This window comes from Rasamsonia emersonii, assembly GCF_000968595.1.
Source record: "Rasamsonia emersonii CBS 393.64 chromosome Unknown ctg1118621759978, whole genome shotgun sequence".
Taxonomy (NCBI): domain Eukaryota; kingdom Fungi; phylum Ascomycota; class Eurotiomycetes; order Eurotiales; family Trichocomaceae; genus Rasamsonia; species Rasamsonia emersonii.
In genome coordinates this window covers 75,032-86,377 of record NW_013563309.1, presented here as the reverse complement: position 1 = coordinate 86,377, position 11,346 = coordinate 75,032, and the positions used below count along the sequence as shown (strand labels likewise).

Below are 11,346 nucleotides of genomic sequence, written 5' to 3'. Positions count from 1 at the left end.
CTACGATAACCTGCACAGCGGACCGTGACAACACGTAAAATGACCAGGCCCGTAGAAACGCAGAAAGGGCCCTTGGGAGCCCAACCGGACTCGCAGAGGCACGAAACGGGCGGCCGTCCTGGGAGCAAGCCTGGAAGTCACTGGCGGACACGAGCTAGGGTGATCTTGTGTCAACGCCCGCTGCCCTATAAAGCGCGCTTTGCCCCGCGGCTTCCTGCTCCCTTCCCTCGTCGACTGCCTTTCCTCCCTCCCAGTTCCACCCTCGCTCCACCTTCGATCTCCAGCCTGTCTGTCGATTGTCGACTCTCTCCAGCGCCCTGTTCATCCCTCATCCCATCGCCATCCACAATGCCTCCCAAGAAAGCTGCCGCTGCCGGCGCCGCCGCGCCCAAGAAGACCGGCTCGACCCACGCCTCCTACAGAGGTATGTTTGCCCTGATCCTCGTCCCCAACCACATCGCGTCGCCGTGATTGTGGTATCATCTGGGTCGCGTGTCGATGCTGATTCGTTCCATATAGATATGATCAAGGATGCCATCATCAACGTGAGTTGATCACTGTCGCGCCACCGCGACCGGCATGTGTTGTGAGTGGGTGAGCTGGTTGCGACCGGGAACTTGGTCGCGCCTCTAAGCTTATCCCACCACAACATCGTGGTCCGGGTCTGTCTACCCAAAAGGAATATATTCACTAACAGCGTCTTCTCCTACTTCAGTTGAAAGAACGCAATGGTAGCAGGTATGTTGTCGTCGCCCCCCTCTCCCCCCCCCCCATCGTCTTCTCTCAGGTCGCCGGCGCGCGCTCAAGCCCGCTCTGTTTATCATCGCGTCCATGACCATCGCCAGAGGCTGACTGTCCTCCAACAGCCGCCAGTCGATCAAGAAATATGTCCAGGCCAACAACAAGATCAGCGTCGCGTCCCAGGCCGCGTTTGACGCCGCGTTCAACAAGGCCATCAAGGCCGGTGTCGAGAAGGGCGAATTCACTCAGCCCAAGGGTCAGTTCCCCGTCGCTCTACATCAGCGCCGTCTCCGTGTTTGCAGATGGCATGGTTTCAAGCCGCATTTGCACTGGAGTTGGCGCGTTCCAGAATGTTTAGGTCGCTGACGCGTCTGTCGCAGGCCCCTCTGGCCCCGTGAAGCTTGCCAAGAAGGAAGCCGCCAAGCCAGCAGCCAAGGTATGTATATGGTCATGTTCATTTGATCAGACTGTTGCTGACTCTACCCCAGAAGACTACTACCAAGACTACCACCAAGAAGGCTCCCGGCAAGAAGACTGAGAAGACTACGACGAAGAGCACTACCACCAAGAAAGCCGCTACCACCAAGAAGACGGCGGCTAAGCCCAAGGCCAACACGGCTAAGCCTCGCAAGGCTTCGACGGCTGTACGTTCCTTGCTTCTATCGTTTTTCGTGCGCGAAGCTGACTGACGTGATTCAAGGCTCCTGCCGTCGTCGACCAACCCAAGGTGGTCAGCAAGACCAAGTCGGGCCGCGTCACCAAGACGACGGCCAAACCGGCCGCCAAGAAGAGCGCACCCCGGAAGAAGGCCGCTACGACAGAAAAGAAATCAGCGACTCCTAAGAAGACCGAGGCATAGTCATGTCTCTGTTTTTTTTTTTTTCTTTATTGAGTCCTGCTTTCTTTTCACTGTAATGCGCGTGTTTGATTTTTTTTTTCCTCCGGATAATATTGTATTCAGGGATGTAAACTTTTTTTTTCTTTCTGTTCCTTTTCTTGTTCTGTGATGGTGCGCGGATTGCTCTTGGGAAGTCATTGAATGTCTTCGTTTCTCTTCCGTTATTTTTTTTGGTATTGGTTGGCGTCGTGCGGTGGGTCAATTGGGAATATGTGATTTAGTGATGTCTGCTCATGAACCGTGAGCTGAGGGTCGAATGGATGCCTTGATTCAGTTCGTGCTTCTCGTAGATGAGATTTCGGGATGATTCTATTATGTTATTTTCCCTGCCATCGTTATTCTTGTTTGTAGATTCATTAGTTCCATTGACGAGCTGGAGTAGTCGCCAGAATAGCTATATCCATGGATGGGTTGGCAAGTGAATGTAGCCTCGAAAGCCCTTGTAGGTGTTTGTCTTCCATTGGATACCGATGGTGTGGAATTTGTTGGCAAGGTGCTATTGCTGGTTATTTCTTTTCCCTCTGACTATCGTTGTATCGTTGAGTCGTCATTTCTGAAATGGTGTGGAGTGGCATAACTGTGCCTTAGGATATGTAGGGGATGACGACAGCTATGGATGCGGAAATATATATCTCTCTGAACACCTGTATACTTCCTGGCATATATCCCTTACGATAAGAGAAAATAGTCGAATATAGTCGCAGATGGGAATTAATTTCCAAAAAAACATGGTTTTTGCAATCAAGTATTTTTTTTGTCAAAAAAAATTATCCCACTTGATCTTCAATTCGTAGACGTCCTTCAAGAGGGTCTTGGATCAGGCTCATGCAAACACACCACCATCGGAGCCAGATGCAAAATTAGAAGCCTGGTGGAGTCCATTAATTGCAACCATTGGCCTGCCACCGCCAGCTGAATCCCCGTCCCTGAGGCACCTTAGTCGCCGATAAGAATAGCGACACGACGAGGTGCGCTGGCCTCGACGCGGTCTTGGCGGGGGAAGTTATTTCGGGCGGCGAGGCTCAGGGATCCCCGTCCAGTTAGTTAGGTAATCCTCCGGACGGGCATCGGCCAGCTGCTGCTCCCACCGTCCAAACCAAAACCTCCATCCAGGCCAGACCCGTCGACAAACACCCGCAAGAGCCCCAGCAGAACCGCATCGTGCACCCCATTCCACAGCCTCTCGACCATCTCTGTCTGAACCACTGTGTTTCCTGCCCTTCGCCTGCAAACGATCCTTCGCGCACTCCGGCCACCTGCGTCATCCTCCATGCCGTCTCTTCACGCAGACGCACCCCCTTCTGATTAACATGCTTGTCGCCTACTAACCGTGACGCTCGTGTGCGCTTGGCCCTTCCCGGCCTGTGGTGCTGCATCCTGTCAGGTCCTACATCGGTCTTGGGGGATCACCAGTTGCAGATCTGTGGTGGAAGGTCCTGATCGACTGACCTTTGGCCGTTCCTCTGCTCGTTTTGAGTTGTCCTCTATCTCGCCATCCGCCCCGTCACCACCGTCCCACGCAGGCCTCACGTCACAACCTCCCTTGTCCACCCCAGGAACATGCCCTCCATCGCAACCGACAGCCACTACCGTTCGACGGCTGCCTCCAGTCCCTCCAACTCCTTCGATCTCCCCCAGAGGAAATCCTATGACAAGGTCTCCGTCGGGAACACCTTTCTCTACACCCCCGGCCTCAATGGCGACTCGGTCCACCTCGAACCCCATGCTCTCTCGCAGCAATCCGACCACAACCAGCTCGTGACGGACCTGAAGAATGGCAGTGCCCATTCTATGAATGGTGCGCGGTCCAGCGTCAGCTCATACAGTCGGGATCGGGGCTATCCCAAAGATGACCAAAACGACAGCTCGCAGTCTCTGGGTAGCGGCCGATCCGCTCGAGAGAGCAAAGACCAGCCGCCGCCGCCGCCGCCTCCGCCTCAGCAGCAGCAATCGGGACAGGGGTCAGCTATGGTAGACGGTCCTGCTACCGGGTCTGGGGAAGGGACAGCGTCTCCGTCCACGGTTCCCCAGGTCAATGGCGTCTCGTCTCATTCATCTAGCCCCAAACCAACGGCTAATGGAGATACCCATCAACCGTCCACCACTGATGATCGCGGCCTCTCAGAGGTCAATGCATCCTCTTCTCCGGCGAACTTGCCTGCATCGACGTCCCTTCCCGACCATACTTCCCACCAGCCCCAAGAGTCCGATCGTCTGGCACCACCCAAGCGCCCTGGTCACCGATATTCCTCCCCGCCGGCCCCATCCAACGTCGACGGTGCCGGGCAGTCTTCCCTCTCCTCTCGACAATCACAACGGCACACTCTCCAAGTCCCGAAGCCGGCCCCTGGCCGCAAAAACAGTCGCGAACTCTCCGATGACACACATGCTTATAGCAGTGGTCGATTGTCACCCACCGGCGGTCATCTCCGCCGCGGGTCGCTGAGTCTGGTCCGACGGGCTACCCGGACGGGTGCTGCGGAGCATCACCCGGACGACGCCCTGGCTGATGAGGATGCTGCCCGGTGGGCAGAGGCCATCAAACAGAAGCGGGCGCGAAAAAAGCGGCGGGAAGAAGAGGACGACGACCGGGTGATAGTCGGGACCAAGGTGGATCAGAACCATGTCAACTGGGTGACCGCATACAACATGTTGACGGGAATCCGATTCGTGGTGTCGAGGATCAACGCCAAAATGGATCGCGAGCTTACCCCGGCGGATTTTGAAGCCAAACATAAATTCTCTTTTGATGTGTAAGTGAAGACAAGCCTCCGCTTTTTATTGTTACCGCACTAACAAGAATGTATAGGACGGGCAATGAATTAACGCCCTCCGCCAAATACGATTTCAAGTTCAAAGATTACGCGCCCTGGGTCTTTCGGAGTTTGCGGGCCAAATTCAAGCTGGATCCGGCGGACTACTTGATGTCTCTGACGAGCAAATACATCCTGTCGGAACTGGGGTCTCCCGGGAAGAGTGGCAGCTTCTTCTACTTCTCTCGCGACTACAAGTACATCATCAAGACGATCCACCACTCCGAGCACAAGCTGCTCCGCAAGATCCTTCCGGAATACTATCGACATATCGAGAACAACCCGAACACGCTGATCTCTCAGTTCTACGGCCTTCACCGCGTGAAGATGCCCTATGGTCGCAAGATCCATTTCGTCGTGATGAACAATCTTTTCCCACCTCACCGAGACATCCACCAGACGTTCGACCTCAAGGGGTCGACCATCGGTCGCGATCTGCGTGAAGAAGATCTGGAGAGGAATCCGCGAGCGACGATGAAGGATCTCAACTGGCTGCGACGAAAACGACATCTCGAGCAGGGCCCGATGAAAAAGGAGGTGTTCATGGCGCAGCTCCGGCGAGACGTCAAGCTCTTGCAAAAACTCAACATCATGGATTATTCGCTGTTGGTGGGAATTCACGATCTGAGTCGAGGGAACGAAGAGAAGCTTCGTGACAAGACGTTGCAGGTCTTCCAACCCGGTGGCGATCGCGACGAGGATCCGAACCCCAATCTGCTGATGAGGACACCGTCCAAGCTCGAGAATGCGCGCAAAGCCCGTGAGTTGCGGTTGACTCTGAAACGGGAGCGACCGGTTCCTCTCGAACAAACGGCCGCTAAAATGCCGGATGAGATTCTGGATGAGAGGAAAAATCTGGTCTTCTACTCGGATGATGGCGGATTCCGGGCCACCCACGAGAATGGCCAGCCTGGAGAGGAGATTTATTACCTGGGTATCATCGATTGTCTGACCCATGTAAGTGATAGACGCTCACCCGACTCCCCTTTCGACAGCTTGTCGAGACTAACACTATGCAGTATGGCGTGCTGAAAAAGATGGAAAACTTCTGGAAAGGTCTTTCTCATAATCGATCCCAGATATCCCCGATCCCTCCAGATGCCTATGGTGAGCGGTTCATCGAATTCATGGAAGGGATAACCATGTCGAAGGAAGAGGCCGAACGACTGGAGCAGGCTTGCGCTCAAGAGGGTACTTCTCAGGATGCGTCGAAAACCAGCCAGGGACTCCGTCGACCATCTGTCGAAAGGACCATGAAAGCCGCGGAGGAAGAGGCCGCCAAGACTGGCCCTGAGCCGCACGCCCGGACAGTATCGACGATGTGGGATCCGAAGGACGTCCACAGCCCTAGCGGACCGTCGACTCTGCCCATCGTGGATGAAGCGGGTGAAGCTGCGAGTACGAAGAGCGGACGAAGCCGGACCAAAATCAGCCCACCGCCGTTTTCTTCGCTTTTCGGAAAGCATGACAAGGGGAAAGGACGAGAACCGCGCGAGGGCGCGGCCGCATAAACCTCCCGAACTCGCAATAGACGTCGAATTCGATTTGCCAGCCTTGTATTTTGCAACGACTGTTATCAGCGGTGTCGATAGACCATTTTTTTTCCCTGTTGGTGTCGCATAATGGCGTCCTGAGTTTGCATTTGTTTCTATTTCGTTGCTTTGCCGGCCGCCAGCACTATTCAGGCGTTGGTGTTGGTGTCTTTATGAATTGAGATGCTTTTTTTTTCCTTTTCTGACAGCTGCTGTACAATTAGCACCTTGTTTTTTTTTTCCGAGACGACTTCCTCGTTCATCTCTGGCGTCGTGTCCGTTCCAAGCCTGTTCCGTCATCATTTTCCTACTCACTGCTGGGTCCAGCCGGGTGTTGCTCTTGCACTGCGCGTGATGGCACATTTTCACCAAGATATATTTGCTGACATTCTCTTGGACAATATTTTCCTTAACAATAGTTTCTCGTCTGTCTGTTTGTTTTCTGTTGGTTTGCGTCAACCTTCATAGCGGTTTTTTTTTCTCTCCAACTTTTGTCTACAAGACTACAACCATGGTGTGTCAACCACCTTTCCTTTACAGTATCTACACAGAAGTTCGTTCCACACTAGTCTCTCGTTCTCCGGTTTCTGCTCCACTCTGCGTGCGTTTCTTTCTTTCTTTTTTTTTTCTCTTCTTTCTTTTTCTTTATTTCTGTTCGTGAACATAGCATATTTTTCATTTTTGAGCATTCGGAAGGGCACAGCGGTGCATGGATGGAAATGCCCACTAGGTGGTATACTCTAGACACAGGTCGAGGAGGAATGGAACGGAGTGAGTGGCCTTGACTGGACTGAATTCACATTTATTGTATTCAGACAGACAGTAAGATAGAGATGGAATGGAAGTTGCAGTTATTTTGATTGTTAGAATTTACTATACATGTATCCTATTCCTGACCAGTAGAGACTAAGTTTGGCCCGAGGCTGAATAATGTGACCAGGTCACCAGGATGAATGAGGCTGATCATCACTCGAGAGGCGTCAAGCTCAAGCCTGCTGCAGCCCTGCAGCCCTGCACACTGTACTCCAGCCATTAATAATTAATTATTTCGTCCCGCCTCCCCGACAGACAAGACAGGCAGAGTTAAAACAGTTAAAACAGTTCGTAAACTCTCATTTCGTTGGTTCGTGCATAACCATACTATACTGAAATAAATAATAAACAAAAACCACGCGCGGGTTGAGTGAGGTTGCGCCCTGCCGCGCTGAGTTGACTCGGTTGAGTTGAGCTGTGAGCCTGTGACTCGTGAGGGGTATGCGGGTTGGCTCAGCCTGTCAGCCTCCATTAATGGTCTTATCACGTATATTATTTATAGTTAGATAGGTATTTATTTACCAAGTAGAATCGAATCGAATCGTGATTCTTTGTAGTTACCTACGTTAAATTAATTAAATTTATAATTAATTCATTCATGATACTACATACTTACCTACTGGATGGGATTCTTCCCTACTTAGACTAGACAACTGATGTTTTTTTTTCCCGATACGCCATGACTATGAGCGACGACAACGACGCATCTGCAAAGAAGACTCCTCCAGCTACTGCTACTGCTACTGCTCCAGCTCCGCCCGTCACTGTCACAGAGACGTCCACGTCCACGTCCCCAACGGACGGCGGCACGACACGAGGTGAGTCCAGTCCAGTCCAGTCCAGTTCAGTGCTGAGTATTGTTTAATTTCGAGGCTAATGAATGGATTGATTGAATGAATCCTGCAGATCGCTCTCGCTCTCGCACTCGTGTAGCGGAGAGGGTGTATACCTTTCCCTTTCCTGCGGAGAATAATAATATTAATATCAATAATAGTCGAGGACGAGGACGAGGACGAGGACCAGCAGCAGGGTCAACGCAGCAGCAAGGGCAGGGTTTTCGCGGTGGTATGTATCGTGTTAACATTTATTTTGATTTTTTTTTTCACTGACGAATATCTGGACGACGACAGGAAAGCATCGACGACCCCGCAGTCCGGGCCTGAAATGGCACAAGGACTATGCCGAGATCGATCCCAGGGCTGGTCGAGTGTTGTTGATTGATTTTGCGAGGAGTGGTATACTATTAAACAGAAAAAGATGATTATACGGACGATTTTTCTGACAAGAGGCGTAGACAACACCGGCTCTCACATCCGCAAGGTCACGGCGCAGGAGATCTACAGTCTTGATGCGCTGCGGAGGTTCTATCGCCATCATCATAATCAGCAGAATCATAATCAGCAAGACGAACCCGCGCTGCGCGTCATTCACGTTCAGAACGCGCAGTGGGCGACGCAGTTTCTTCTGCGAAAGTTCAACATTGACAGTAACAGTAACTTCAGCAGCAAGAATAACCGGAACAATGATAATGACCTGGTCGGGACAGATTTCGGCCGCTATGTTCGCTTCAAAAAGCCTGAGCTGCGTGGCGGGAAGCCCTTCCTTAACGGAAAGACGTGGAAGGTGCAGTATGATCCCTGGAGGGGGGTCAGTAGGACTTCGTTTGGCCTGGACTATGTCAAGACGTCTCGGACAAGGGATCCTGTGACGGCGACGACGGTGACGGATGAGTCTGATCGGTTGGTGCGGTTGAATTCTTATGATGAGAATGGTAGGACCGGAATATCTCTTTCTTCGAGGATCCTTCGGACGTATATGCTGAGACTCCAGATGAACCCGTCTGCATACATGACGTCTACGTGCAGCGCGTGAGCTGCTATATCCAGCACAAGATGGCTGTGTCGGAAATCCCTCTTGATGAGATCGATATCAAGGATCCCTACGTCTACGACGGCGGGACCAAGGACAGCGACAATGTCATCGCGAATGGCGACCTCAAGGACAAGGACATCCCCCGCCTCGGGACACTCGACAACAGCAACGCGATCATCATCTTCGACAATTCGCACTCAGGGAGCATCGAAGACACGCTGATCGCTGCGCGGCGCGAATGGGAGTGCCGCTGGCGCCGCCTGCCGTTCCACCTGGCCTTCGAGAGCAGGGACCCCGTCGCCGCCAACGACGAGCAGCTGGCGCTGCAGTGCTGCAAGGCCATCATGAGCGACGTGTTCAAGGCCGTCATCGCGACGTGGGATGGCTTCCTCGACAAGGCTGTCACGCACGTCAGCATCCTCGAGGATAGGATCTATGACCATCCGGCTGACGAGTCGCGCGCGCCGGAGCTGTGGTCCAATTCGAGTCTGTGGCTGAAGGTCGAGAAGCTGCTGAATGTGCATATTAGTGTGATGCATGATATGAGGACTCAGCTTCATGAGTTGACTGGTGGGTATATTCGCAGAACGAATGCAAGAATACTGACCTGATTTATTTCTAGATGACGTCGACCCCGAAGACAACTGGCTAGACGACATCCCCGGCGAATTCGACCGCCTGACGAACCTCGTGACGGAAGATCTGGTCAAACCCACCGAGTCGATGATCTCGTTGCTGTACCAGAGCGTGTCGATCCGGGATAGTCGACACAGTCTTGAATTGGGCGTGAGCAGTAAGTCAGATCTGTCGGACCTGTCGTTTAAGTAAAACAATATTGTAACTTGGGTCTGGTCTAACTGAACAAAGTGTGGCGCCTGAGCTGGATCACGTTCATCTTTCTTCCCCTGACGTTTATCGTTGGGTTTTTCGGCATGAACGTCGACACCTTCGCCAACAACCCCAGCATCAAATGGTACTTTGTCGCCGCCATCCCCTTCATGATCGTCGTCCTGGCCGTGTATTTCCTGATGAAACGCCTCGCCTCGTCGCGCCACCGCCAGACCCCCTACCAGCGCGCCGTCTACGAGCGCTTCTTCCACGAGATGGCCCGGACTAACCCGGCGCTGTGGTCGCGGACCGGACCGCGCGACCACGTCGTGCCCAAGGGGCGCATTGCGCGGCTGAAATGGGCGCTGATCCGGTCGTGGCTGCGGCCTGAGAAGACGATTCGCGTTGCGCATGACGATGACGGTGGGAATATTCTTACCGGAGGCATTCTTGCTTGCGGCGACGGTGGTGGCGGCGGGCTAGATACCATCTCCCGCATCAAGCGCTATCTCTCGCGCCGGTGGACGGAGCAGATTCAGAGATCGTTCGTCCTGGACACGGAGATGGGTCCGATGATGACGACGACGATGGACGATGACTTGGATGGAGGAGAGGACCCTGCTAGCGGAGACCACTCAGTCGGAGACGGCCTCGTCGAAGTCGCAGAGATTCTCGCCGCTCCTGCTGCGCCGGCTGCAGGGCAGCCAGGCAATACTAATACCAATAATAATACTGCGAAGCACGATCCTAGCCGTCTTAGCATACCTGGCTCTGGACAGCATATCAAGCTACTGCAAGGAGAAGCAGCAGCAGCAGCAGCAGCAGTAATCGACGACCCCAGCAACATCAACATCATCGCAGCAGCAATACAGCGCCACCAACGCCGAAGTCGAAGCAACAGTTCCGGTCAGCGACGATGGAGCAGCAGCTCTGCGGGCCGCACCAGCGGGGTGATGGTCGAGAAGGAAGACGCAGAGTGGTTGCATGAGCAGGGGAGGCAAGGTAAGGAGTGGGTGTGGCGGAGGTCGTTTGAGAGGGAGAAAACCTCTAGATCGAGGTCGAGGTCGAGGTCTGCGTCTGCGTCTGCGTCTGCAGTCTAGGGTCAGGGTTAGAGTCAGGCCCAGAGCGGTCCTGATCTCAACAGGGCATCTATCTGCGTTGAGGGAGGGTTTGTGAGAGTCGCAGCTCATTCAAATGCCCATTTAATCGGACTTGAATGAATGAATGAATGAATGAATGAATGAATGAATGAATGAATGAATGAATGAATGAATGAATGAACGAATAAATAAATGAATGAATGGACATGCTGAATGCAGGATTATTGTATGTATACATGTATGTATGTACTGTACATAAGTATTTAGGTATATTCATTGTCAATTCATTGTCAAATATATAGCATCTCATCTCATCTCATTTCATTTCCTCTCATCTCATCATGGGCTTTTCTTGTGTCTGATGGACTCCATATATAATAGATATATATATATATATCCCTGCCTGAATGTGTACAGTACAGTACAGATGTATGTTGTATGTGTGTACCTGTGTTGTATATATGTGTGTATGTGCGTTCAATTAAGATATCACCTGTCGACCTACATAGGTAGGTTACCGTAGGTATGTACACACCTACTTCAATTCTTCTGGTTTATTAATAACCCAGGTTAGATATATATCTACATGATCTACATGATATGATTGTAGTCAACCAGTCGATTTCTTTACGTTTGAGAATGAATGAGATTGATTAATTTTAATTAGAATGAGCCTCCCAACAAACTCCAGACCAAAGAAATACCCCTGTAATTTAATTATCACTCTGCCACCAACTCCATGTCAGAAC

At 52.2% G+C, this 11,346-nt stretch overlaps 3 protein-coding genes across 3 annotated transcripts; all 3 read left to right on the top strand.

The window, feature by feature from the left end:
- Positions 1–348: 348 nt before the first annotated feature.
- Positions 349–1,600, top strand: T310_1168 (Histone H1; the record flags this gene model as incomplete). The annotated part of the gene is made up of 7 exons (XM_013475967.1): positions 349–424; positions 520–545; positions 716–738; positions 867–997; positions 1,122–1,177; positions 1,230–1,385; positions 1,442–1,600. 7 exons carry the CDS (start codon positions 349–351, stop codon positions 1,598–1,600), a joined length of 627 nt encoding a protein of 208 aa, XP_013331421.1.
- A 1,599-nt stretch (positions 1,601–3,199) lies between these two features.
- T310_1167 (1-phosphatidylinositol-4-phosphate 5-kinase) lies at positions 3,200–5,963 on the top strand (the record flags this gene model as incomplete). Its single annotated transcript, XM_013475966.1, has 3 exons — positions 3,200–4,392; positions 4,449–5,409; positions 5,472–5,963. The coding sequence occupies 3 exons, from the start codon at positions 3,200–3,202 to the stop codon at positions 5,961–5,963; spliced, it is 2,646 nt and encodes an 881-aa protein (XP_013331420.1).
- Positions 5,964–7,476: 1,513 nt separating this feature from the next.
- Positions 7,477–11,254, top strand: T310_1166 (uncharacterized protein; the record flags this gene model as incomplete). The annotated part of the gene is made up of 10 exons (XM_013475965.1): positions 7,477–7,615; positions 7,792–7,862; positions 8,049–8,568; positions 8,628–9,239; positions 9,292–9,462; positions 9,537–10,499; positions 10,817–10,839; positions 11,015–11,026; positions 11,111–11,120; positions 11,208–11,254. 10 exons carry the CDS (start codon positions 7,477–7,479, stop codon positions 11,252–11,254), a joined length of 2,568 nt encoding a protein of 855 aa, XP_013331419.1.
- Positions 11,255–11,346: the final 92 nt, after the last annotated feature.